Raw genomic sequence first — 27828 nt, forward strand, 5'->3', positions numbered from 1 at the left:
TTTGGGTACGAAAGAGAGATTGTCACAGACAGCAGCAGCAGCAGCTTTTGGATGTCCAAAAAGTGGGAGGGACATTTCACTTAAAAATATTTATGGGAGACACGTCGATTTCACAGGGAAGTCTGTGTAGTGCCTTGCAAATTTCTGCACTTTCCATCCTGGATTCAACCTACCTATATATGTTGTCCTTAAAAAACATAAAAGTAAACACAAAACAGATTATCCCAATCAAAAGGTCAACACCCCCACATACTTTAGTCCCTTTATAAATGATTTTTGAAAGTTTTAGGTTTTTTCTTTTCTTTTAATTTTTTTTTTACGATATTATTATTATTGTTATGGTTTTTAAAAGTAACAATGTTAAAAAAAATAAAAACAAAAATTTGAAGTTGCATAGACTTTATGTCATTACTTTTTTAATCCTCAAACCTCCCTTCTCCACTTTCATAGTAGGTCCCCTCATTGTTAAGTGCTTAATAAAAAGGCTGTTATAGTGCTGATCAAAGTTAATCCCTATATATTAACCTTTGTGTTTAGACCTCTCTGTAGAAACCTTTCAAAACATATTATACAGAATATTTCTATGTAGTTCAATAAAATTTATACCATTGTAAAATAAATTCAACACATGATCCATTTCCTTCAAAATTATGTGTGCCCAAGTGCGATAAAATCGAAACAAATTGAAAACAACTATGCACATTTAGTATCAAAGCTCACTTGTCAAATTGAACCAACATTCATACAAACATACCAAATGCATAAAAAAAACCACGAAGGCATACTACACTTGATATCTATATATTAAAAGAGAAGAAAGAAACAACTTAGTTTCATTTTTATTTTTTGCTAGACATGCTATCTCGGTTCGCAAAGAAAGTTCGATGTTTCGCCAAGTTTAGCATGCGCAGAAGAAAATAGATAATACTCATAAACATGCGACGATGAAGGAGCTATGCTTAAGCTATTTATGGAAGTAGGGGTTACAAGTGTTACACTGAGTGGTTCTTCTGGGCTGAGTTAGGAAGACCCGAAGCTGACCTCTGCGCCGCCTCCTCCAATTCCTGCTGTCAAGCATTGAAACCCGCATGATTCCAGCTCTGCGATGAGTTTATCAATAATTGTTCCTGAGAGTACTGAGTTTATCCAGTTAATGGAAATGCAATGCTTCAAAGATAATATTGGAGGGTCTGATTCAATACTATAAGACGATGATGGAAATGAAAAGCAGAAAGGATACAGCTTGGCAGTAGTGTTAGAACACAGCCTCCTCCGCCGGCTCCGGTTAGTTTAGTCACTAGTTTATATTTTAGAGTTGTACGAATCACGGTTTCAATGGAAGCGTGGCTGACCCCCATGCATTGGAGTAGCCCTTGATTCATCTCCATTAGTTCTGCTAATTTTTCTTCGTTCTCTGTTACAGCAAGCTCGTCTGAAACTGGTGATTGGAGTATGGACGCCAATTCATTGCTGATGGAATCGACAGCACTGAATACAGAGTTCATGGCATTCGGATGTCTGAATGTCCTTTCTGACACACCTGCAACCAATGCTTTTGTATTTCTTCCAACTTTCGTGTTGGTTACGAGCATTTTGAGGGGTAAGTTCGATTTGAGGCGTGTGAGTTCACCAGATTTGAACTTGATCATGTTTCCTGACAAATAAAGGGGAAAAGGATCAGCAAAATGGCAATCCATGTTATTCCGACAAAACAGTTAAATATTACAGCAGGGCTCCTTCTCCAACTTTGTGGCCAAAAGACGTGTCTTTATCTATAATGGGAAGCATACTCGATTTTGCATTATTTTGCAACAGCAGATGGTCACACGAGAAGGGACTTCCCGAACACAACATCCAAGACCGGCACCAAAGCATAGTTCGGTTCTAAAGTTGAATCTTGTTCTTGTGCCGGCCTTGGAATATTAATTACTCAAAAAGCAATGGATAACAACTAACCCGATGAAGTTTCATCCATGAATAGCAACTAAAATCTTAATTGAGGTTTCTGGAATATGTATAGAAGAAGCAAATCTTTGAATTATCTAACAGCATATTTAATGATTACTTCCTATATCATTAGTGTAGCCTTTCATTCTCTCATTTTCCAATCCTTCTGATATAGGGAATGCTTACATACCATATGTGCTTACTGTGTTGTCAATGCCGGATGGCTTTCCATGGATTATCTTCTCCCCTTCGAAAGCCCATTTATTCACCAGATTCAGCTCACTGTCCCCAAACTTTTGCCATCCTTTGTTATCAACATCCAATTTCACACACTTGGATAGAGCAAGGAACGCACCAGCGAGCGCAACACAAAAAGAAGCAGATGAACCCAAACCAGATCCTAAGGGCAATTCGGAGGTCACCACAACTCTGGCCGGCTTAGCACTGATACAGAAAAAGAAAATATGCAACTCAGTGAACTGCAGTAAAATTCATGCTCAGAATATCTCAGATTCAAAAAAATAAAAAATCAGGTAAAAATGCAAGCTAAATACCCATGAATGGAAGTATACAGCCAGAGAAATGCTGAAACACCCGAAGCAAGTGCAATATAAGCCTCAGGGATATTGTGTTCATCAACTAGAGAGGCTATTGCTTTAATGGTCTCAAACGAACATGATGAAGGAGTGGAAGCATCATGGCCACCAACTTCCGAAAGGATTACTGCAATTTTTCCAACTGGCCAAGAAAATTCCAAGTCCATATCTTTGAGGTGAAGTTTTAGCTCATCATCACTCTCTGCTCCCACAACATACACAGAAGATGGCTTAAAAAATAGAGTCATCATCAGCAGAAAAAACCAATATAAGTGAATGAAAGCAGTACTAGGATGCCGATGTAAAGTATGATGCACAGATAAGACTGTTTGTTTGATATGCAACGGTTGTGCATTGCCACCGATACCACTCTCCTAAGAAAATATGGTTCCTCCTCATACAATCAACCACTACATGCCTTTTTAATAATCACATCCTACATCTTTTCTCACCCCAGAAAAGGAAGAGGCTATGAAATAACACATTGTATGGTACACAGAAGAGCATCACCAATAACCCCATTAAAGTGATCTAAGTCAAGTCAAATTATTCAGGCATAGAGTTTAAAATTTTCACTGTCATGTACTTGATTTATCAAAGCATGTAAGCTAACTGGAAATGGAAGTTCAAAGATTCCATTTTACTCACTCCATAGTTGTGACAAGTCTAATTCCCTATTGCCTCCTTCTTAGGATACAAATATTGACAATGTAATATGAAATATCATAAATCCTTTTCTACATAGAGCTCTCAGTAGTTAGCTGAAGGTAAACAAGTAAATCCCTTGTTTTTTATCATGATAAAACTAATGCTTAAACATACCAATATTCTGAATTTCAAGGGATGGTTTACTTGCCAGAAATAATAGCCTTATGAAGATGAAATTTCTTCCAGTAAACTGATAGCAAACTATGAAAATAATAACCAATTTTACAATCTTCCATGCAACAAACACCAATGTCAAATATTTACTGCCATATCCAATGTGCTGCTACCCCAATAATCTATTGAGTCATATTTAAAATTAAACCTTACAAAAACGAGTCAATTCACATCATAAAAATACATCAACATTCACAAATTTCACCCTAACTCAAGAATGAGCTGCTAAATGTTGAACAGGGGCAACTTTCCCCAGCTTTCTCAAGCATTACTTATCCTAAATTTTGTGCTTTGCCTTCCTATTAGCTGCATTTGGAAAAAGCTAGCTACTAAAAAATCAATTGAACTCAAATCAGAAGCAATTAATTAGTAAATTTCATGGTCATTAAATTGATCGAATCTTCGCACAATTTCATCACCAAAATTAAGACTACAATCCAGGGTGACATTTTTAAATCTCTTCCACAACTTATGTGCAAATCAGCTCAAAAAACGAGCAGTTCTGTTTGCCAAACATGCGCGAACAGTTCGACAGTAACCGAGAAAATGGCAAATCAAACCAAACACATCAAAATCCTTTAACAATTCAACAACACATTCCAACAGATCGAAACACAAGCAAAACTGCAATAACCATCCCCATCAGAGAGATAGATCAAGTACCTGACGGAGGAGGAAAAGTAAGCGAAGCGTAGGTGTAGAGATCAATGGCAGCGGCGACGGCGGTGGATCCGTGAACCACCGCATGCTCGCCTGCGAGTATGATCTTCCCTGGAGCTCTGGCTCTGGCCTCCATCTTTCCACGAAAAATTCGGTCGTTGATTGGTCAGTGGTGCACTTGTGTGTATAAATTGGTGTGCGGAGCGGTGGACCGAATGAATGGCGGGCGGCCAACGGTGGCGGAGAAAGTCATGATCGGAGTGCCGGCGTTCAATTGGATTGTTATAATATTGCTACTTTTTTAATTTATTATTGTTGTTTTGTCTGTATATGTCTTTTTAATTAACGTTTCTTAATTTATTTATTTATATTTACAATATTTTAGGTTTTTTTTTTTTTTGCTTTTTTTTTTATTGTTTTCATTTTTGTTTGAAAAATAAAATTAATGCTCCGTCCATTAGTTCCAATATTTTTATATTATTTTTGTCCGATTTTCTTTTAAATATTTTTTTATTATAATAAAAATAATTATATATTAATATTTAAATATTTTTAAATTTTTTATATAAATGTCATATATATCATTATACATACAAAATACTCCGTACACTGGTTATTTATCCATATTAAAAAATATGTTTTACAATAAAAAGTTTAAGTAAAAAGTAAAAAAATAAAAATCATACTATAATTTTATTAAAAATAAAAGAACAAACCCCATATTAGATTTATAGTTTATGAATGTCAAGAGGCCCATAAAAATCTTGGTTGAGACCACGCTATTTGGCCCAATCTTGTGGCCTGATCCATGAGCCCACAATGTCACCCCGTCTTCATCCAAACCGTTCATTCCGTTTGCCGTTGATCTTTATTTTGTTGTCCGATCTGGTGAGGCTCCGTGATTGCTGTGAATTTGTTACCTGTAATCATGGGTTGGTTTCGATTTGGATTAAAATTTATTTTATTTAAATAATATTTTGATATGATATTTTATAAAATTAAATAATATATTTTTATTAAAAATTATATAGAGAGAATAATATTGATTTTAGTTTCAAATATAATATAACAATTCTTTACATAATTTTAAAAATGGTTTTTTCTTTATTATGGTAAATTGTTTCTTTTAATCCCGTAATTAAATTTTTTTATGATTTTCATTTTGTAAATGGAGCATGTAGCAAACTAATTTCATAAGTGAAAATTTTTTGCTATTTTAATTCTCCGGCGCCGGAGACGCCCGTATGGCTCGCCTCCTGGGGACACGTGGATTTTTATTTTCATTTTTAATTTTTTTTAAAACAATTATTTTTAATTTTATTTATTTGGTCTAATTAAAAAAAATAAAATAAATAAAATAAAATTCACATGTCCGCGCCAGGTATCACTGACCTGGCAGGACACTTGGCTTTCGGCGAGTTACGCGGGCGTCTTCGGCGCCGGATGATTAAAACAACAAAAAATTTTTAATTATAAGACTAGTTTGCGACATGCTCCACTTACGGAACTAAAATGATAAAATGTCAAATTGTAAGACCAACAAACAGTTTACCTAAAAAATAAATAAATAAATAAAATCCAAAGGTTCAATTACCTGAAGTCAATAAAATACAGTCTTTTCGTGATCCCATTTACGTGAAAATTATAAGTTATAAATTAGGTGAATCAGAGGCAAGTGGACGAGTGGTGAAACACGTCTTTGAAAAATTCGACCACTATTATAATAAATACATACATATATATATATATATATATTTACACATACAAACGTAAGTGGATATCCTTAAAAATCGTACTTGAACAATAGTCTACTCTCAACCATGAATAATTAGGATTAATAAATGGTAGACTTGTTATTTACTCTCTCCGTCCCAGATACCGTGTACGCTACATAGTAGACACGGTATTTTAGGAGGAGTGTAATTAATAGATAATTAAGAATGTATTAGTGAAAATAATTATTCTATAATATAAATAATTATAAATTAAGATTAAGATAACTAATTAATTTAATTAAAATTTTAAAAATAAATTAAAAAATTTAAAATGAGATTAAAGTGTGTAATCATTTTCCAAAAAATGAAAGTGACATAGTATGTGGAACGGACAGAAACAGCACCGTGAAAGAGTATAATTTTTTATCTAGCAAAGTCTCCTTTTTTTTTATATATGCGAATATACATTTTTATAGTTAATATAATTATATTAGTTAAAATGTGGAATTATTATTATTATTATTATTTGAAATTTTATAGTCGTATTTATGTCTGTATATTTTTATATTTACCCTAATTACTATTAATCAAAGATTTAAGACCTTATCAAAGTAAACAGGATTACTGTCAGTGATGGATGACGGGATGAGTAGTGCCCGTTCTTTCTTGTTCTATTTTCTTCTAAGTACCAAATATTTTAATTGGAAAAGTAATACTCATTCCGTACCACGAGTATAATAGTATTGTTTATCATTTTTGTTCGTTTCAAAATAATAATTTTATTTTCATAAATAATCATATCACTATAAAATTATCATTATTTTTTAATTATTATTACACAATCGTCACTACTTTTTACACTAATACACTCACAATGGCAAAAAAGTTTTTTACCCGTATTTTTTACTCACTACGAATATAATATCAATATTTTTTAAATCTCGTGCCGAACACAACACAGACTATAATTCTGGGACGGAAAGAGTACTTGTTTAGGATAAAAAATTAAAAAATAAAAAGTATAAAAAAGTGTTAATAATAAAAATAACATGAGAATAAATTTAAATGACAATTAAATAAAAAAAATGATAATAAATTTGAATGAAATAGAGTATGAATTCATTTGATTTTCGCACATTAATTTAGATATATTAATATTTTATAAATAATAATATAATAATAAATAAATAAATAATTTTATCCTTAAATTTATTTACTTTTTAATTATGTATTTTTAATATCATGTAAAATGTAAGAATATTTTTTTTTATTAAAGTACAAAGTTCGTTACATTTAAATTTTTCAAACAAAAAAAAATAAGAAAAGGATGGAGTATATATTTATAAAATATCATAGTCGATTTATTATTTGAAAAACTAAAAAATATAATATTTTGATATTTAATTAAGTGTTATTTTTTTAAATAAAAAAAAATCTGATTTGGATATACTAAATAACAAATAAAAATTTTGGGTAGTGGACGGAGATAATATTTTTTTTTTTTTACAATATAGTCATAGCAAATTTTTAAGAACTACTGATTTGGTTTGCCAAAAACAACTTACATATTTTTCCAAAATAATAATATATCGCACATTCATTGTTTTTATACTCATCTATGCAATTTCTTTATAATTTACATAAAAAAAAATATATATATATTTATTCAAATCATTTCGCAAAATAAACGAACTTGCATCTACATGTGTATTTGATTGTAGGTTTTGAGTTTAGATTTCAATACAAATTGTTAAATTAAAATAAATATATATGATATGATATAAGTATTTGTTAATATAATATTTCAAATGTAAATTTATATTTTTATGTAATACAATAAATAAAACTTAGGTATTTAATCTAATATTTTTTAATGAGAAAAAAATTTTGAAATAATAAAAACCAACAAAAATCCACAAAGAAATATAAATTCTTTAGTATTTTCAATTACAAAACATAAATTTAGACAACCAAATAAAAATCAAAACTAAACACACACCGATTAAAAAATTCCTTAAAACACACAGAATTTATGTATGTACTTTGTATTTGTGATTCGAGTTTTAAAAAATAGTAGTTTGAAAATAATATTTTTACTCATTCCATCCAATTGAAAGATTACTATTTTCTATTTTCGTCCGTCCCAAAACAAGGTTATCATTTCCTAATTTAGTAACTGTACTACCTATTTAACATAATAAATACCCTTTCAATTTATAATATATTATACAAATCTCATTACTTTTATATTACACCACACTAATAAGGGTATTTTTGTCTTCTTCACTACAATTCAATATAATACTAATATTAAAAAATTTACGTACAAAAAGCAAATGACATCAAATGGGATATTATTATTACTGCTATTATTATTACACTAATAATAATGTTAAGAAAAGACAATTAAATTTTTTCGTGGTATGTAAAATTCATATTTTTTACTATAATATATGAAAAGAAAAAGTATTTGATTTAATACTTGTTATTCGAGTTTCAAAACTTACAGCTTAGTGTGATTTGTCTTTACAATGTTGCAAATTTGATATTTTTTTAAGTATAATAAAAGAAAAAAAAATTATTTAATTTAATAATCTTTTTAAAAAAATAATTAAACATCAAAATTTAGGGTGAAGTCCTCCGACCAAACATCCAACAACATAAAAAATATTGGAAACCAAATGGAGAACATGTCTTTTGTTTGAATTTCAAACTGAAATCACCATTGTTTAATTCATACACATTTTATTAATAATATTTCTTCTGTCTCATAAATAAATATCCATTTGTTTTTTCACGTAGTTTTAAAAATATTAGTATTATATTACGATATATAGTATGAGTAAAGTAGAAATGACTAAAATAACCTTATTAGTATGTGTGATATAAATGTAATGATATTTGTGTAATATATTGTAAATTGTAAGAGTATTTGTAATGTTAGGTAGATAGTACAATTACGAAATTGATACTTTGTTATGGGACAGACTAAAATGAAAAAATGGATATTTGTTATGGGACAGAGAGAGAACTAATTTTTTTATATATAATATATCATATTTAAAAACTATTTAAATCAATATTCGATTTAAAATTTCAATATCAAACAAAATCCAAATAAATTCGAATTTATTTGATTGTAATTTAAAAATAATTTAAAATAAAATATTATTTTAGTTTTTTATTTAAATAATATTTTTTTTAAAACAAATATATTTTTGTTAACTATTATCCAAATAAATAATATTAATTACAATTTGGAATCACAAAAGAATAAATATATTTTCTTAATAAAAATATTTAAAACAACAAAATGTCCCGTACCATGCAATGAACGAACATAAAAAAAGACCAATAAGTGCTGGCCATTTCATCATTCCAATAATATACAGTATACAAATTATGAGTTTTACAAATAAAAAATAAATAATTTTTTTATTATTAAATTATTGAAAATATTCCGAAGAATTGTAATTTCGTTCAAATTTATTCTCACTTTCCTTTTTTGTTGTCATTCAAATTTATTGTCGTTTTCTTTTTAGTAAAAAAATACCACTTTTTTTTACCAAAAAAAGTAAAAAAAAATTATTCTTACATATTTTTCTTAAAATTCGTACTCGGTCAAATAAGCACACAATTAGATGACAAAGGAAGTAGATTTTATCAAAACATGTTATATTTTTTATTGAAATAAATGTTATTTTTAGAATTATGCAAATTTTATAAGAAAATTCTCTATATCTTTATTATTTTTAAATAAATTATAATATTTTTTATAAAATATTACTATTATTTAAATTAAAATTCAAATACCAAATACAATTATTTAGTTGGTGGTACATGAATAATAATTATTCCTTTTAATTAATATATATTGTGGATAATTCTTGATATAATTTTTTATTTAATGAATTATTGACAAGCACACCATTTTCTTAGTCATAAAATGCAGTTGACTTGGTATCATTGACTTTATACAATTGACTTGGGCCTGCCTCTGCGTTTCCGTACACTAAAGACATTCCATACTCTGTATTTATTGGATGTTTTTATCGTACATAAGTTACATTGCAACATATTCATATTATAATTTATTTATGTGTTTGTTTGTACTTCTTATGTTCCAAAAGAATTATCTTGTTTTTTGATTTAATAGATGTGGTCTTCACTTTATAACAAAATTATTTATACTTTTTCATGTTACCCATAATTATTACTCTAATATACTCTTTAAAATCTTTACTTTCAATTTAATAATATTATTCTTTAGTTCTAGTGCAAATTCTCAATAAGACATCTCTTTTGGGACAGAGGAGGGAGTACTTTTAATATATTCTTTTTCTTCCTATTGGTGTTTTTGTTTGATAATTTTTTTGTATGTGAAAAGAATTGTCAGATATAATGATCTTAATTGTTTGAATTTTTACTATTTTACAATTTTCGTTCGTCCCACTCATTTTTTTATTTTAATAAAAATAATCATACATCAATATCAAAATGCCCCTAATTTTTTTACATAATTTACAAGCATATCATTACACATATAACTATTTTTTACATTAAGTCAAAGGGAAAAAAATGTCGGAACCTCTTACAAACTTTCAATGACTAATAAAATGTATTATTTTTTAATCTACTATAAAACTTCAAATGACCCATTTGGACTGAGACGAAGGAGTAATAAACAATACAATTTTTGTTTTTTTTTACAAAAGTAAAAAAAGTTTAAAAAAAAACTTCAAATAGTCGTTATAAAAAGTCAAATTTAAACTTAAAATACTATATTTAATATTTTTGACACAATTCTTTTATATTATATATAAAAAAAAATTAATTCATCTGAAAACGAAACATTTGTTAGGTTGGTGTCTTCTAACTAAGTGTTTGTTTGGGGATTGGATTTTAATCCCATTGTTCATCCAATTTTTTCTCCCAAAAACATCAAATCAAACATCTATTATTTATTTTTTATATTATACTAAAAATTAATTTTACATTCAAAATATCACATAAACATTCAAATTCAAAATTTTTACTATTCAAATCTCAACTCAAAATCCAAAACTCCAATCAAACACAATAGTTGTATTGATTATTAATAAATAATTATATTATGATACTACAATAAGGTTGTCCTTATTTAATTTAACTTGTTTAGGTAACCTACCCTAATATTTAATATCACTAATTCGCAATTCTAATTCTTATGGTAAAATTACTTTAAATAACTCATATAGTGTCATATATTATACACCATTGAGTCCTAAATTAAAGATGTTTTTTTTTTTTTTTTGTTTTAGGTTGTATAATAGATTAAAAAATAATAATATTTTATTATTAATTAGTGATATTGATACTTTTGTTTTTTAATTTTATGTACAAAATAATTGTATATGTAATAATATATTTATAATTTAAGTAAAAATTGAGAGTATTTTATATTAACGTAAGATTATTTATTTTTTTAAAATAGTAAAAAAATAGTTTAATGGTACAAAATGAACTTCACTCTAAAATCATGAATTTAAACATCGTTTAAAAAAATGTACTACAAACAAAATAAGTGACCTATTTTGTAGTATTTTTTTAATAATAATAACGAGGAGTTGGAGTAGGAGCAGGAGCAGGAGCCGAGGTCCGGGACTACTGAATCAATAGAGTAATTCTGTCTGGATCGTCTTCTTCAGCAATGGAGTAACTAAAGTGAGTCACTGTAACTTGGAAACCGTTCCTTCCAATTGACTTTCACTCGCCCATGGCCGCAACTGCCTAAACTCCAACCTGATTGTCTTCAAATCGAAAAGCCGCAGCGGCCGCGGCCCCACTACCACGAACGCAAACCGCTATGCCTACACGCACGACAACTTTCTGCACTTTCATACGAATATTGTATTCCATGGAGATGAAATCCATCATTCCACGCTGTAATTTGACCTAGCCAACTCCAGGTACGCATACGCATATTTCCGCCAATTTTTAATCGATTTCTGCAACAATTATGCCGTATATATGCACGCGCAAATCCACAGGAGCTTTGCGTCCTCACTGCCCCACGGATTGCCCAATCATTCCTGCTTGTTTTCCATTTATAGAGATTAGTAGTGATTCGGTTCTAATTTAGTTAATCGATGATGCGTTTCAAGGATTCGTCTGCGGCGTTGCTGATAGCGATTGTCTGCTGGATTAACGCCTATGGCGGGGAAGCCTTTGGCACGTTCGGATTCGATGTCCACCACAGGTATTCGGATACTGTGCGCGAGTATCTCGACGTCGATGGATTGCCGGAGAAGGATAGTGTGGATTACTTCACTGCCATGGCGCACCGAGATGAGCTCTTCAACGCTCGTCGCCTCGCAACCTCGTCTTCCTCCTCGCGTCTCCTCACCTTCTTCGGTTCCAACCAGACTTTCCGCATCAGTTCCCTTGGATTGTAAGTTTTTACATCTTTGAGATTCAGAACTCAATTTCGCAGTCATCCATGGTAGAATTTAGAACTTGATTCCTTTGCTAAATGCTAATTGCTAGCCTCCTCGTTCATGTCAGTTTCATTGTTTAGATTCAGAACTCGATTTCGCAGTATTCTGTCATCCATGGTAGAATTTAGAACTTGATCTCATTCAAGTCAATATCATGGTTAAACACTATGCTTTGGTTTCCAATCGTGGCTGATTCACACTTTCATCATGATTCATGTAATTCCTCTTCGTCTGGTAATGGTGATTGATTGTTCACTAAACAAGGAACTCTTTAATCTTCAACTTCCTCCATTGCAGCTTGCACTATGCAATTGTGGTTGTAGGCACTCCTCCATTAACATTTCTGGTGGCGCTCGACACAGGTAGCGACCTCTTCTGGCTACCTTGCGACTGCACAAACTGCGCCCGGTCTGCAAACTTAACTACAGGCAGGGTATGTAATGCTGCTACAGAAACTCCGACAACTCATACTTGATCATATATATATATATATTGAAATTCATTTGAATTCAATTGTACAGTCTTTAGATCTTAACATATACAGCACCACTACATCATCGACCAGTTCGCCTGTCGCGTGCAACAGCACAATGTGCGGCGAGGAAAGGCAGTGTTCTGTAAGGTTCAACGCTTGCGCTTATCAAGAAGTATATCTCTCCGCCAACACATCAACCACCGGGATCTTGGTAGACGACGTCCTGCATTTGGGCACCAATTCTGATCCACAAGATCTTGTTGATGTCCCGATAACATTGGGGTGCGAACATTTCTGAAAACAATTCATGTAGCGCTTTATAAACAAAAACTTACTCGACTCTGTTCTTGCAGATGTGGGATGGTTCAGACTGGTGACTTTGTCGAAAATGCTGCCATTAATGGTCTTTTCGGGCTCGGAATGGACAACATATCCGTCCCGAGCATTTTAGCCAGCAAAGGACTCACGGCGAACTCTTTCTCCATGTGCTTCGGGCGCAACGGGCTCGGGAGGATCGAGTTTGGCGATAAAGGGAGTCCCAACCAGAAAGTTACGCCGTTCAATCTTCGATCAGTACGGTAAGCAGTTTCGAAGCGTTAGTAGAACTACAAAGATGTTTATTTCGAGAGTTCCTTAATCAGTTCGATCTCTATCGCAGCCCGACGTATAATGTCACCGTGACACAAATCGCTGTGGGCGATAACGTAACTGATCTTGAGTTCACAGTAATCGTCGACTCCGGCACCTCATTTACCTACTTGAACGACCCCGCCTACTCAGTTATCGCTGATGCCGTAAGTCGCATACTTTAATTGCTCGAACATACGGCTTCATTTTCGTTTATGCTAACTTCTGAACTTTTCTTTTTTATCGACTTCCACAGTTCAACTCTCAGATAACCAATGAGCCGCCATACCAATCTCCTCAACCGATCATTTTCGATTTTTGCTACAGCCTCAGGTTAGTCGCGCAGCGATACTTTGCACGATGTAAATTCTTGTAACGAGCTGGTTTTTTACCGTCGATGTTTCTGTTCTTCACAGCGCAACTCAAGAAAGCTTTACCATTCCGACGTTGAACTTCACAATGAAAGGCGGAAGCCAGTACTCGGTTAAAGTCCCGTATGTTGTAATTCCTCGACAGGTTATGAACTAAACCAACGATTTTGACGTAGAGTTTATAGAACTCGATCATACAGTTTCTGATTTGTTCTTTTGTGTCTAACAGGGGGGCTTTGCTTACTGTTTGGCTATCGTCAAAAGTGACGATATTAACCTCATGGGACGTGAGTACCTAAACAATCGACAACTCCTCTCCTTCCCTCATTTTCGCGACATTCGTGTTCTCTTTCGATAATTTCATTACGAGAACTTGATCGAGCGAAAGATTTTCATAGTCGTGCAGCCTCGAACACGCATGGCATGCTAAGGTTGATCTTTTCTTGCAGAAAATTTTCTGACCGGCCACCGGATAGTCTTTGATCGCGAGGAGATGGTTCTCGGCTGGAACGAAGACGACTGTGAGTTTCCTTTCGTAGTCTCTTCTTATCCCCTCGCCTTTGCCTTCGTCATATCTATCAATGTCGCACGTATATTTACATATATATATATATATGCGTCTTTATGTATATATCAGGCTCTGGTTCGACCTCGTCGGGGACTGGAGGGAACACTCTGCCAGTAAGCCGGGGCAACTCGTCCGGTGCTCCTCCACCTTCGGTTTTCAATCCTGAAGAGACGCCTGCCGGAACTGATACTCCGGCAACACCTGGTGTACTGCCACGTTCGTTGTCTCCACCTCCGCCGCCGCCACCGCCGTCGAGTTTGCTCGCCGGAAGCGGAGCAGCGGCGGTGTTGAGTTGGAAGGGATACTGGTTTGGGGTGTTGATGGTGTCGTTGTGGTTCTACCAGTTCATTATTCTTTCTTCTTGAGGAGAGCTGTTTTTTGTTGCTTCAACGTTTATTTGTATACTGTTGAAAATTATAAATTATACCCACAGGACTCAATATTTGTATCTTTGATTGATGCAATTTTTTTTTGTAAGATAAAAGGTTTGAATTTATTTTGAGTTTTTTTATTTAATGTTTTATATTACAAATAGGGTGAATCGGATAATAGTAATTTTGGTTTAAAACTAAAAACAAACTCAATATTTTTATTTAAAATAATAAAAATATGAATAAAACACAATACTATGGTTACACAAATGAACTTGTGACCTCAAAATCCCCCTCTCCACTCCTATACAGGTCCATCTGCCACACATAGTTCAATTGCGGGTTTCCACTTCGACAAAACATCAGATCTAAACCACTATTCAAAGTTCGAACTGAACTCTAAAAGAACTCGAACGGTATCTCAAAATATACTAAGAACGGGTTGTGCTTTTCAACCTAAGCATAAACATTGCTCCAAATCACAACCAAACAATATCCCCACTTCCTTCAAATTGAGGTGTTAAGACACAATTCAAAGTTCACTAAATAGTTATCCGTACAACCTAGCTAAAATATTAATATCCTACCGTTGCAACTATTCAACTCCTAACAAAACATCACATTTTCATAACCACAGCCCTTTCCATGAATGAATTCACATCACCACAATGTGTCGCCCATGCATCCTTTCGAACTTAACTAGATGACAACGAAGTCGTGGTCTGGATGCAATGAATTTGATAAAATCATAAAACTGATTTCTCAATTTTCATCAGAATCTCCTTCGAAGATATGCAAGTATGGAATGGAAGAAGGCATATGCTCAAGAGTTTCATCATACTCGTCCTCACTTATTTGTGGAATTTTCCAGCCTAAATGCTTAGTGTAGACTTTATCATAAGCATCGATATTCAGGCCAGAGGAAAGAAAAAGTTCTAGTTCACTCACAAACCTTTCTGTTCTACCTGTTAGGAAAGGTCTGATTGCTTCGGAAACAGATGCTTTGAACTCTTCTTGTGCCATCTCGATTGAAGTTTTTGAATCTTTTAGCCATTTTCTGCAGAATTTAATTGCAGTGTAACATATACATATATATGGCCAGATAAAATCTTTTCAGTTGTCTTACACGTTGGAAAAGACTAAACATGAAGGTCACATATATATTTGCACAGTACATTAAGATGCTTGGATGGAATTTATTAAATGAAAGTATGTTATATTGATTGCATATATATTGGCATATTAATCACAGACTAAACTTGTTACACATGCTGCCCCGGTCACTGTCTACAACTATGTGACTCACATTTATACCTAAAGGAAACACAACTGTCATTACAAAAATTCGAGAGATAAACACGCAAGATACCTTCTTAATGAGTCAATCACACCAAGTATGTGGTGCATGATAATATCAACATCCTCTTCCTGCAAATGAAGTATACAAATTTCTAAATAAAATATCCTGGGAAGAGAAGAAAAGGGAAATATCGACAAAATTCTGAGCAGCAGCATCTAGAAACGGCAGTCAACTTTAATACAAACAAATTTTTTGATTTCAATCGTCCTTATAACATTGCTTCATAGTTTCAGAATCACTAAAATGACTTACACTTGTTACCCTAGATCTCAAGCATGGTATGTGATGAGTATCAAACCATAAGGTGTTCCTTAGGAAGACGGTGGATTTTGAGGAAATGTGCTTCAGTTCACTACTTTATTTAATCATTGCACCAATTTATTAGTTTGAACTTACGGGAGACTGTTTCTAAGGAATTATATTGAAAGTTAGTCAATCCACAATGAATAACAGGCAATAAGAACTATGATTAGTTGTGGTCATCATGGAAAGCGGTAACAGAAATGAAGAAAACAAAAAAACCTGCAGTACAGCCTGAATTTCCCTTCTCAACCAATCAGGCAGAAAACGATTCTGCTGTTTATACTTGTGAAACTTCCAAAATCGTGAAACATTGAGTTTATCAGCAAAATCCCCTACACAAAAAGAAATTTATGTTTACTGTATTTGTTATTTGTAATTAATCATATTATAAGAGCATGTTATAGAAAACACAATTACCTATATCAGTGTAGTAGCACTTTAATCTATACCTGTGAGCTTCTGAAAAAAATTCACTTCAAAAGCCAGTAATAAATGCTTCAGTATGTTTTACAATTCAGGAATTTATAGAGAAATGTAATAGTGAAAACATCCAAGCATATATGCTGATATTATGCCAACTAATTACCTATTCCCCAAACTCTGGCCAACATAATGCCGTTGAAAAGCTTGTCCATCATATCCATAAATAATGGACCAGTTGTCTCTCTGAAGTCAAAATAGTTGACATGAAAGGGTCAAAATATAGTATGTTCTGGGAATCACAAGATTCTTTATGGTATCTAGCTACTGGCACATAAAAATTTGTTCTATTTCATTATATCCCAATAAAATTTAGTCAAGAATGTAAATAGATTAGACAAGTCATTTGTGCAGGAAAACAAAGCAGAACATTAAAATTCGGAACCAAATCAGAAAGTGCAGACCAACAACACAAGAAACACTATTGCTTCAATGTTTTATCACTTAGATATATATTATGTTGAAAGAACACAAAAAAATAGTGCATAGCAGTTAACTTGTCAGGTTGAAGTCATTGGCAGTTGGGTACACTTAACAGTTAACTAGTTAAAGATGGTATGAGGAATGAGGTTTGTGGATTTGAATAAGACATGATCCTCACCAACTAATAGACGAGTGCAGGCTAATGGACTACACCATAATCATAACTGAAAGCATACTCAGTGATCGTCATCACTTTGTTCCCGGTTGATATAACTTAGAATCATATGATGGCCAAGTGTCACTGACACCCTTTGATCTCTCTCAATGCTGTACAAAATGAATCTTGCAGTCGAAGTATAAGAATTGTGATACTCATTGCTAATATTAGTCATGAAATAGTTTTGACAGAGGTTGCATCGGTTGGATGGTGGGAGAAATCCTATAGCTTGGTTTTTTCAGGTATGTAAAATGGCATCAAACTAGAAAAATTAATAATATGATAGTCAGTTATTATTTATGTAGAGAAAATGGAAGTGAAGAACCATATTAATTGAATATGTAAATATAAAAGCCTGGATCAAACTATGACCTTTGATCAACATCAATAACTTTACGATAGAGAACAAGAACTAGTATACCGGGAAAAAGAATTTGATAATGATAAAATAATAATAATAATGAATGTTAAGTTCACACCACTAGTTTCTCAACTAGCTACAGTGTACTTACTGAGTCCTTATTAGTAACAATGTAGAATTATTATTTCCCCAACTTTGTTGCAAGATTATGTTCAAAACTAAAAAGAACTTGCAAGATTTTAAGTCCAAAAATTACTTAAGGCAGTGAGGCATTTGCACATTCCAACAATTTTGGCTATCAAAATGAGATCTTGGCTATTGTAAACCCACAAACCTCAATATGACCAACCATAATTGCATACTATATACAACATCTTTCCAAGTAAGAAATCTATCAACTTTGGAGAAATGGAACAAGTGCTGAAGTCAAAATTGATGTGCAAGCACTAGTTCACATTATCATAGCTATCTTAGCTTATCAAGACACTGCAAATGAAAATAACAAGTTCATATATTTTACCAACTTCTACTAAAGATTATGTGAAATCGAACATCTGTAGCTCACCTTGCATAAAGGGCATTTCACTGATGAAGGCACACAGGACTGCTTGCTTGCAACAACATTGGTCCATCTAATGATGCAGTTATAGCAGAATTTATCTGAATCATTACAAATGAAGTATCAATAGATTATAGACATTGCAAGCCATCAACTTCAGTCGGCAACAAGCACCAAACTTTAAGGTCCTGTTTGGTTGGAGTAATATGGATCAAAGGTATTTCAAATGACTACACTATATTCATTAGTTTCATTTGGCAATGGAATGGATTTCAAATCTTCAAAATTAGCCGACTTCGTATTCCAAACAATCTTTTAATAGTATTTCATTTCAAATACTTCAGCAACCAAATAATGGATTTAATTCAAATTTATTCGTTTAAAATCCACTGTGAAATCCAAATACATACAAACAGTTATAAAAGTTCAGGTGGTTTGTTCTTTTTGGTCTCTCAGAAACACCAGGTACATCAAACATGTAATTATTCTAAAATAATTGTACATAAATTACCAATATTTAAATTCAAAATCTTACAATAACACTATATATACAGAGACGTGAGAATTCATTAAGGTAATCTATCAATTTCTCAGTAGCATTCGGTGAAAATTCCAATAAAAATACACCAAATACTTCAGCACCACAGAACTGGCGATCAACTTCCGAAAATAAACAACATCTAGAAAGTAAAACCTAGTCGAAATTGGTCCAACTGAGCAACGAAATACACATAATCGCATAAACAACTTTGCATAACAAAGTAAATACATTAGAATAGGGACCGTAACGTACGGAAACACTGGTCTAGGTAAGAATCTTCAGTAATTTGCGTCAAACAAATGGGACAGGTATTCGCGTCCGCTGAGGAGCTCCTCGGGCTCTCACCGTCCGCCATTACCTCCGATGGTCGCTCGGAAATTGATGGCCCTGCGACGCCGCTGACTATTGTACATTCAGACTTGCCCATTCGGTTTCGAACCGTCGGTTCGAACCGCCGGTTCGACGATTTATGAACCGGCCTTTACGGTTCGAACCGAAACCGGATGCAAACCGAACCGAAACCTTAGTTCCGTCGGTTCGGTTTCGGTTTGTAATTTCTCCATACCGTGAACCGTCGCGCAAGAGCAGAGCAGGAGAAGAAGAATAGGTGAAGAAGAAGAATTGGGGAAGAAGAAGAATCGGAGAAGAAAGGAAAGAATCGGTAAAGAAAAGAAGAAAGAGGAAGAACATGATGGTTAAGTTCTATTTACATTATTCTTCAAGTTTTGGGTTCAAATATATGTACCTTCAAATTTTAAAAGTATATCATGTATATTTAGAAATTTTTTATTTTTGTTTTAATTATTTTTTTTGCATTAAAAAAAATAAATATATTAAATAAAATTATTATTTTGAAATTATGTGTAAATTTTTTATATATATTAAAAATAGCATAAATCCCCTCATACTTTAATATGAAACTCATTTTGATACTCCGTCTATTTACAATGTTACATCCAATTATACTTTTTTTCACAAATACTGTTATTTTACATCACATCGTTACTTTAAAAAAAAAAGTAAAGGGCAAAAATGTCATTATACTACGTTTAACTATTCACTGTAATTAAAATACTATTATTTCTTAAACGCCGCGCCAAAAATAAATATATAATAAGAAGATGACTTTTCATCTATATTTTTTTTTTGCATGACGAAATTTTCGTATACGCAATTTTTAAAATATATGAAAATTTTATCCTAAATCTTGAAACTAAATTTATACTAGAAAAAATATTTTTTTTGTTATTTATATTTTATTATCGGTAAAAAATATTATGTATATATGTATATTTAAGCCCCTGATCATTATTTGGCCCCGGCCCTTTCAAAAGGCATTCATCGAACATACGTACGAGTACGAATTGCTGACAACAAGAGAATCAAACCATATAAGATCCCATTGCAGACACTACTAACCAAAAATAGCTGAAATCGTTTAACTCCAAAAGTTACATATCCAATAAACCAAATCACATGATAGGCAATGTCTCATGTAGCAATTCAGCATTCGTAAGATCATAATAATGCAAGATCTCAAGCATCATGTGTTAATTGAATCGAAGAAATGATCACTCGACAAGTATTCTGATTAATAAAGAACATCAAACAAGCATAGAAATGAACGGTAAAACAAACAAAAAGGACTCTACATTTCGAACAATCAAGCTCTTAGAAGTTACAACACTCTTATTTTTCTTCTACTATTCTTCTTCACTCTCACAAAACTTCCAAACAACTTTCGAAATTTATCCCTCTTCGACGCCAACATTACAACAGCACAGCAACAGAAACCCAAAATCCAATCCCTAGCACCACTTTTCCACACTCCCACTGAAAGTCCCAAAAGAAACAAACCTAAACCCCCCAAGAAAGCATCAGCATCAAACCCTAGTTCTTTCCCAATTACTGACCAAAACCCTACCGCGACCACGGAAATTACCAAAATCCCTAGAATTTTGAATTTCATTCTCCTCGAATTCCCACCGTTGGAGCCGTACCCACCTCCCCCAAATCGATTCCAGATTCCATTCCGTCCTCCATTCCCTCCCCCGAATTCCCTCAAAATAAGCTCTACGGGCTCCGGAAAAAGCCTCAGCTTCGAGGCGATTATGCAGGCCGATCCGATTATGAGTTTGGCAGATCTTCCAACCTCATTTCGGTTCCTCTTCTTAGCCACGCAGACGATCGGTTTTGGGGCACAATTTCGAAAACTGAGCCGGTACCCCCCGCCCCGAGGCAATCCCTCCGTACTCACGCCATTTGGAGCGAGGTGTAAAACGGAATCTGAAACGAGATTGAGAGCCCTCGGCATCCGCTCGGGAGAGAGGGAACTGCGAAACGATCCTTTGCCAAGAGCAAATTCAGCAGACCGTTGCGCCGCAGATTGAATTTTGAAAAAAAAAAAAAAAAGGAATATTGAGACACATGTGTGGCTTTGGTTTGTTTGCCCATACAAATAATGCCCGGCCCACTTTAATTGCTTCTATTTCTTCTTTCTTTTTTTTAATTATTATTGAAAAATAAAATTACATTATATATATGTGCTAATCATGTTGGAATAAGAACATTCATAGTTGATTTTGTTTGGATTTTGCTATTTCCCTTGCGATTAAAATTTATTCTTACACTGTAAAAAAACAAGAATTGTATTGTGTATATATATATATATCAAATAAATATTTTTTTATATTATCTATTTCAATTCAAAAATTAACTATTCAAAACCCAAACACAAAATCAAAATCCCAAATCCCACAAACAAAAAAAGTTTCCAGAGACTGTAATTTAGGCAGTTGTGCAATAGCTATAGTCAAAAGTTGGGAGGGATAAATAATAGTCCAAAATCACTTCTCAGAGTCCATAAAACAGCTCATCTTTAAATGGTACAGTTAAACAACAAACTCCATTGCACCTTCTGTGTTCTAATTTTAAACGATTCTTCTCTTCTCAAGGGAATGCTAATGTGATCAAGATAGCATTTTTACCTATAGGTATCCGGCAAGCGGAACCCACTCATCACTATTTTGTCAGCGAACATCTTCCCCGTCTTTGGCATCACATGCCAGTGCAATGTTAAGTTAAATGGTTTGCTGCGCAGATTGCTTCCCTACAGAATGTTAAGAAATCGTGGGCAGGTAGGTTAACCATGAGTTGCCCAGATGTGAATGAAGAAGATGAAGCACGATGGTTACCTGGTCGATGAAACGATACTTGTTAGTGGTGTGGATCCAAAATTCTGCTCGTTCTTTGGTCGGTATGATGCCATCCCACAGAGAAATCTGTGCCAAGAGAGCAATACGTGTGAGTGTGAGCTCATGCACTTACAAATGTAAAATCTACACAACTTGTTACAGCAACAGCAATTTGGAAAATCGAAACAACTATCTAGCAGAAAATTGTATTCAAAAGAAATAAAATAAAAAGAGGCCTGTCCTCATAATCACCACAATTGAGAAACAAAAAACAAAATATTTTATAGATACAAAATTACGCATGTGCTGGAAGAATGATAACTGTAATATGCATACTGGCAGTACACATCAAACATAAGTTTAAAACACATTGGAGAGAAATAAATGAATAGTTGATACATCATACCTGATTCAGTGAATTTTTGGGGGTTTCATACTCGGCAGCTAAAAATACGAAGACCTGGAAGTGTTCCAAAACAAAATGAATGTTAACAGCCAAACATATAAAATTCAAATAAAATGGCAATAGGATTTATCAAATTAGGTGTTGGACATTCATATAAAGCTTTGCTTATATAAACCCCACCAGGTGTGCCGATTGGCGACTCATGAAGATACATGGAATGTGACATAATATATACTTATGCAGGACAAGCTTGAGTAAAGAGTATGTGTTGCAAGAGTTAACTGTCACTAACTTCCGTGATAAGAGTACACTATAAGAGCTTATTAGGCCATTTAAATTTTATTTATTTTTAAAAAAAAAAGACACCTACTGTTTACAAACTAGAAAACCATTCGTTCCTACACTCCTCTGCCAGAAAGCTAAACTGATCTTTGTTTAAATACAATAACCAGAAAAGAAACAAATAAAAGGTGATAGTTCAACCAAGCAAATTAATTCCTCTTTTTCAAATAAAAACAAATTGTTTTGTTAATATTAACATATAACACACAATAGGTTCAACCACGACCTCAAACTGAAATCACCAGTAACTAATGAGACACCAAACTAAAAGATAGCTGCTGTGCAAAAGTAGATTCTGACATACCTGCTTTGTATTCCATGTAAACAATGACTGTAAGTTAGCTGATATGTTCAATGTGAGGCTCACCTGCAAAGTCAATAGGAATCATTAATAAACTATGCAAGTGTTTTTTATATCAGTAAATTTATTTTCGAATTATTCATTCTTCATTTGGAGCATAGATATCTCTAAAGGCTGTTGCAGAGCTGCTAGTGCTGCTGGAGGTGCTCGGTTTGATTGCCATTTTATTTGTGCCCATTATCATCATGGTATGGCTTCAACAAGCTAACAAGGAAAATTGATTGAACCTAGAAGATTGAGGGAAGAAAATCTTATAAGATACCATACCCGCTTTGGAGATTACTGAAAATAGCCCAATGTTTTCCAAACAGAACCTCAATGCACGTTCCTTAACACATAAAACAACAGTTGTCAGTGATTGACCAGAACCATCTCCCACATTTAACTTGTTGGCTGCTCCCACCTGCCCACTTTGTGACTTGCATCTAGCCTCCTACAAGTGCTATTGTGCATGTTCATCCATTTCCTCTTGCAGCGTAGCCATCTTTGCTCCCTAGCAATTGCTCCACTCATCAACACTTGTTCCCAATGTGTGTAGCATCACCATTGTTTTAGTAAGTGTACTCATTCTTAAAGTGATAAAATTTGGGCAATGTCAACCAATTTTTCCCACAACATGCTAATTTACGCTCATTAAGTTCCTTTAAGTATTGTTACTAACAGACCTTCACCTTCAGCACACACTCCACTCATAAAGGAGTACACTGAAATACTTTCATGGAAGACTGAAGAGTAGCTTGGGCTTCACAGGGTGATTCGATCATCATCCTACTTTGCCACAATTCAGTAGCATGATGCACTTGGTGGCCTCAAACTTTTACAAGTCATAGTCGACTAAAGTTCTCACTGTATGCTTGGACTCCCTTGGGCAATTTAAGTCAACATCGTTTCTCCATAGTCAAAATCCAGTTATTACCTCTTGCTTCTAGTTTGTATGGATTCCCACTTAATAGGCCAGCCACAAGTCAGTTTCTTACCATTGTCCCCATCAAACTATAAGTATTGTACACCAAGTTCACAAAAGATTTACTAAGCAAAGCATAATAACACTTAGATACTTCTACAAACATGTTTGCAGTATCACTAAAATGATTTCTCGACTTCATTACAAATAAGGGTCAACCCATTCGCTGCTCTAATTCATCTACACAATGACTTGTGGAGAACGGTCCATTGCCGTCTATTTGGTGATTTTGGGTTTAAATTATTTTTATAGAAATATGGAGTTGGACGTGATATATTTTTGGGGGTTTAACATATTTTACCTTAGATTGCATAGTACAAAAACAAATCAAAGCACAAACACACCCTATGGCAATCTCAAGGTGCCCATCTAGACTTATCTACACAATACTTCATCTAAATAATCATGGATCACAATAGAAGCATGCGATTCCTAACAAATATCCTTCTTCTGATCACTATTACCTTGCACCCGGAGTAGCATTCAAGTAATGTCTTTTAATTCTACCGTATATTTAGTTCACAGAAAAATTATGCATGCAAACATTTTATACTTTTGGGCATAAAGAACCACAATCCGGAGACTAAGTCAACAAAAACCAGCATCCATGACACATTCTATTCAAGTTTGCAAAACCTGATCTCAGAAAACGAAGGGAACAGTTAAGGCTTCATTGCCCAGGTATGCAGAGGATGGAAAGTGCCCAGATCTCCAATTATCAATATTCCGGCGAAGATCTAGTCATCTATTAGCACTCAAAACCCTCCGTGTAGCATGATCCCAATGCGTGAAAATTTAGCACTAATAGAGGAATCGAAAGCTTTCCAAAATTCAGTTCTAATCGAACTCAACAACACAAAATTGATCATCAGCCCAATCATTACCTGATTTTCTCAAACAAGAAAGCCACCAAAATGAAAACACTAATACTAATAATAAAGTAGGATGAATTTGATCGATTACCTCATCATCGCCATCCGGTTTCTTCTGGAACCAATTAATGTTCAACACCTAAACCCCACAGAAAGAAAAAAAAAAAAAAGAGTCAAATTATCCAATCCAGGTTAATTTTTTTAAAAGCCCTACAAATTCACACAATAAACCCCCAAAATAATTACAACAGAAAGCGACTAGAAACAAACAAACGATGGATCAAATCAATCAAAGAAAGGACAGCAGCGTACTTCAACTTTGGAGGTGGGAGAGGGCGAATTGAAGTTGTCAGAGAAAGAGGCCATGGCGCACATGAGGGCGAGAATGGTGATGGAAAATGTGAGCAGGGCGTTGGCCCTGTAGCCGAAGGAATGCATCGCTGGTGCCGGAGTAATAAATAGGTTTTGGGCTTCCTCCGTCCGATCAACCAATACAAAGGCCTCCCTGGTCTCTGTATTGCGTGAATTGTGTGGAAACGGCGGCAGATCCAAACTGCAAATGCCGAAGCTGCGCCGTGAGGGCTGAGACTTTGCAGTGGACTCTCTCTGTGTCTGTATTTATTGCATCGATTTGCTTTGCGTTTTTAGGTCGAAAGAAAATCTAAAATCAAAATATATTGTAATGTTTTTTTATCTATGATTCTGTTTATTACTACGTTTAAAGATTTTTTTTTTTACATTGGAGCATCTGTTTATAATATTGCTTTTATTTTATTATTTCTTTTATTTTTTTCATCCACGTCATGTCTATCTCAATATTTAAATTATTTTATTTATTACTCATTATAATAATTACTTTTAGTACATTATTTTTACTATTTTATATGACACATACTAATTGATTTATTTTTATATATTTCTATATGTTTTTATTGATTAATAATATCTTTATATAATATAATTTTTAACTATTAATTTATATATATTTCAATATATTAAAACATATAATTTACTATTTAAAAATCTAAATTACTCGAATAAATCTACATATATATTAAATATTGTGTTAAATTTAAATTTTAAAATTTAAACTTTTTTGAATAATATATAATTATTTTTTTTTATATTTTTTTAAAGATAACCGATTTTTTATAAAAGTAATAAATATTGAATAACTGTATTTCTTTCTAAAAGTAATGAGAAATGTAAACTACTTTTACAGTAAAAATTGAGAAGATAATTATAAAGATAATAAGAAATGTGACTACAAGAAATGTTTTTATACACGTTATTTTTTTTAATAAAATATTATTAAATATTTATTTATTCTTAATAAAACAGATTATTAAAAAAAAAATTGTGTTTATAAATATATATATATATATATATGTTTTTTAAATTAACAATAATTGTATTTAAAACATAAATAAAAAATAATATACCTTAATTTTTATATCCCTACCCTCAAGCATATCGCTTGAATACTAGATTAAATGTGAATATGGTAAAAATAAGGAGAGGATTTGTAATAATCTTATTACAAATTATAAGTATAGTAACATTTGTGGCACCTGGATTATTATATTTGAGTAAAAGAATTTCTTTTTTTTTTTCAAATAACAATTATTATTATTATTTATATCATATATTTTTTAATAAAAATATATATTTTTTTATGTTAATAATAAATAAATATATTGGTATTGTAAAATTATATTTAAATTATTAACTTTTTTATAAATTAAAAATAAAATATATATTGTATTAATATATATATATATTATATTTTTTTTAATAATATTTATGAGAAATTGTAGCTATCGAATACGTCCTACCACGAAGCCATCTAATGTAACACTATTTTAACTTAAAAAAAGATGGGTAAACTCAGGGGACTTTACCAAAATTGAGTTGAATAAAAAAATACTATATCATTGATTGACTTTATTACATAAATGGCAAGTAGTTACATATTCAATCTAATTGATAATATAGTTGAAATGATACATACATATATTGCTATGTGTATATATAGTCATTGAAATCAAAGTCACGATTTCTCAACCCTAATTGTGAAGATTTTCCATTGTTATTGTAATTATGTTACCAAACTAAATTAATAATTGCAATAATGGCACGCGCTAATAACTAACATAATACTCCCTCCGTCCCAAATAATTTATCTATATTTTCTATTTTCGTCCGTCCCATATAATTTGTTTTTTCTATTTTTGGAAGTATAATTATGCACTTTAATCGCATTTTAAATTTTAAATTTTATAATTTTCTTAATTTTAATTAAACTATTTACTTATCTTAATCTTAATCTATAATTATTTTTACTAATATATTTCTTAATTACTTACTAATTATACTTTACCTAAATTTCCGTGTCTACAGTAATACACTCATATTACATGGGACGGAGGGAGTACACTATATGGCTTCATTGCTGTTAAATATAATCAACACTAGCATAATAATTTATATTCAACAACGCATTATATACAACACATAAAATAAAATTTACAATACATACTTATATTTTATACAATATATCTATATATTATATTGTTATATGCTATATATAACATTTTTATATGTTTGGGACCATCAATATGGTATTCCCAAACATCGTGCAATATTTTTTTTGGTATATCCCAAACATCCTAAGATATTTCTAAATTAGAAAATAATTAATTATACTTAATCTATATCCCCAATCTCATTACATCATCCTAATAAAAAAACAAAATA

General features: G+C 32.5%; 5 protein-coding genes across 7 annotated transcripts; 1 reads left to right on the forward strand and 4 right to left on the reverse strand.

Moving 5' to 3' along the window:
* Positions 1 to 683: 683 nt before the first annotated feature.
* LOC127260411 (mevalonate kinase) lies at positions 684 to 4372 on the reverse strand. Of its 2 annotated transcripts, none has more exons than XM_051288143.1 (5): positions 4089 to 4372; positions 2502 to 2745; positions 2138 to 2391; positions 1241 to 1654; positions 684 to 1136 (listed from the first exon to the last, which is right to left on the reverse strand). In XM_051288143.1, exons 1-5 carry the CDS (start codon positions 4219 to 4221, stop codon positions 1021 to 1023), a joined length of 1161 nt encoding a protein of 386 aa, XP_051144100.1. In that variant the 5' UTR covers positions 4222 to 4372; the 3' UTR covers positions 684 to 1020. The 2 variants fall into 2 exon arrangements, with proteins under 2 accessions (XP_051144100.1, XP_051144101.1); XM_051288144.1 differs by having other exon boundaries at positions 2502 to 2773; positions 4089 to 4371.
* A 7140-nt stretch (positions 4373 to 11512) lies between these two features.
* On the forward strand, positions 11513 to 14807 carry LOC127261247 (aspartyl protease family protein 1-like). 2 transcript variants are annotated; one of them, XM_051289500.1, is made up of 11 exons: positions 11513 to 11748; positions 11944 to 12230; positions 12574 to 12709; positions 12798 to 13033; positions 13105 to 13329; positions 13410 to 13545; positions 13635 to 13711; positions 13795 to 13894; positions 13979 to 14036; positions 14199 to 14270; positions 14387 to 14807. In XM_051289500.1, exons 2-11 carry the CDS (start codon positions 12115 to 12117, stop codon positions 14680 to 14682), a joined length of 1452 nt encoding a protein of 483 aa, XP_051145457.1. In that variant the 5' UTR covers positions 11513 to 11748; positions 11944 to 12114; the 3' UTR covers positions 14683 to 14807. The 2 variants fall into 2 exon arrangements, with proteins under 2 accessions (XP_051145457.1, XP_051145456.1); XM_051289499.1 differs by lacking the exon at positions 11513 to 11748 and having other exon boundaries at positions 11816 to 12230.
* On the reverse strand, positions 14662 to 19585 carry LOC127261248 (uncharacterized). The gene is made up of 7 exons (XM_051289501.1): positions 19185 to 19585; positions 18398 to 18492; positions 16938 to 17017; positions 16769 to 16824; positions 16571 to 16683; positions 16058 to 16116; positions 14662 to 15745 (listed from the first exon to the last, which is right to left on the reverse strand). The coding sequence occupies exons 1-7, from the start codon at positions 19357 to 19359 to the stop codon at positions 15451 to 15453; spliced, it is 873 nt and encodes a 290-aa protein (XP_051145458.1). The 5' UTR covers positions 19360 to 19585; the 3' UTR covers positions 14662 to 15450.
* A 1025-nt stretch (positions 19586 to 20610) lies between these two features.
* On the reverse strand, positions 20611 to 21246 carry LOC127260451 (uncharacterized). Its single transcript, XM_051288183.1, has one exon. The coding sequence runs from the start codon at positions 21244 to 21246 to the stop codon at positions 20611 to 20613; it is 636 nt and encodes a 211-aa protein (XP_051144140.1).
* A 456-nt stretch (positions 21247 to 21702) lies between these two features.
* LOC127261015 (signal peptidase complex subunit 3B-like) lies at positions 21703 to 25709 on the reverse strand. Its single transcript, XM_051289139.1, has 6 exons — positions 25384 to 25709; positions 25163 to 25210; positions 23179 to 23241; positions 22533 to 22586; positions 22127 to 22213; positions 21703 to 22041 (listed from the first exon to the last, which is right to left on the reverse strand). Exons 1-6 carry the CDS (start codon positions 25507 to 25509, stop codon positions 21916 to 21918), a joined length of 504 nt encoding a protein of 167 aa, XP_051145096.1. The 5' UTR covers positions 25510 to 25709; the 3' UTR covers positions 21703 to 21915.
* Positions 25710 to 27828: the final 2119 nt, after the last annotated feature.

This window comes from Andrographis paniculata, unplaced genomic scaffold, assembly GCF_009805555.1.
Source record: "Andrographis paniculata isolate CXL003 unplaced genomic scaffold, ASM980555v1 Contig62END, whole genome shotgun sequence".
NCBI lineage: Eukaryota > Viridiplantae > Streptophyta > Magnoliopsida > Lamiales > Acanthaceae > Andrographis > Andrographis paniculata.

Coding starts and splice junctions, on each gene's coding strand:
- LOC127260411 (XM_051288143.1), bottom strand. CDS start 4,221: ATGGAGGCCAGAGCCAGAGCTCCAGGGAAGATCATACTCGCAGGCGAG. Junction 2,746..4,088: donor TACTTTTCCTCCTCCGTCAG/GTACTTGATCTA, acceptor TTGTGGGAGCAG/AGAGTGATGATGAGCTAAAA. Junction 1,655..2,137: donor CAACACAGTAAGCACATATG/GTATGTAAGCAT, acceptor TTTATTTGTCAG/GAAACATGATCAAGTTCAAA.
- LOC127261247 (XM_051289499.1), top strand. CDS start 11,929: ATGATGCGTTTCAAGGATTCGTCTGCGGCGTTGCTGATAGCGATTGTC. Junction 12,231..12,573: donor CGCATCAGTTCCCTTGGATT/GTAAGTTTTTAC, acceptor CCTCCATTGCAG/CTTGCACTATGCAATTGTGG. Junction 13,712..13,794: donor GATTTTTGCTACAGCCTCAG/GTTAGTCGCGCA, acceptor TGTTCTTCACAG/CGCAACTCAAGAAAGCTTTA.
- LOC127261248 (XM_051289501.1), bottom strand. CDS start 19,359: ATGGGCAAGTCTGAATGTACAATAGTCAGCGGCGTCGCAGGGCCATCA. Junction 17,018..18,397: donor TGAAATGCCCTTTATGCAAG/GTGAGCTACAGA, acceptor TTTTGACTTCAG/AGAGACAACTGGTCCATTAT. Junction 16,684..16,768: donor GTGCTACTACACTGATATAG/GTAATTGTGTTT, acceptor CTTTTTGTGTAG/GGGATTTTGCTGATAAACTC.
- LOC127260451 (XM_051288183.1), bottom strand. CDS start 21,246: ATGCCGAGGGCTCTCAATCTCGTTTCAGATTCCGTTTTACACCTCGCT.
- LOC127261015 (XM_051289139.1), bottom strand. CDS start 25,509: ATGCATTCCTTCGGCTACAGGGCCAACGCCCTGCTCACATTTTCCATC. Junction 25,211..25,383: donor CTCCCACCTCCAAAGTTGAA/GTACGCTGCTGT, acceptor TGTGGGGTTTAG/GTGTTGAACATTAATTGGTT. Junction 23,242..25,162: donor AACCGGATGGCGATGATGAG/GTAATCGATCAA, acceptor TTGACTTTGCAG/GTGAGCCTCACATTGAACAT.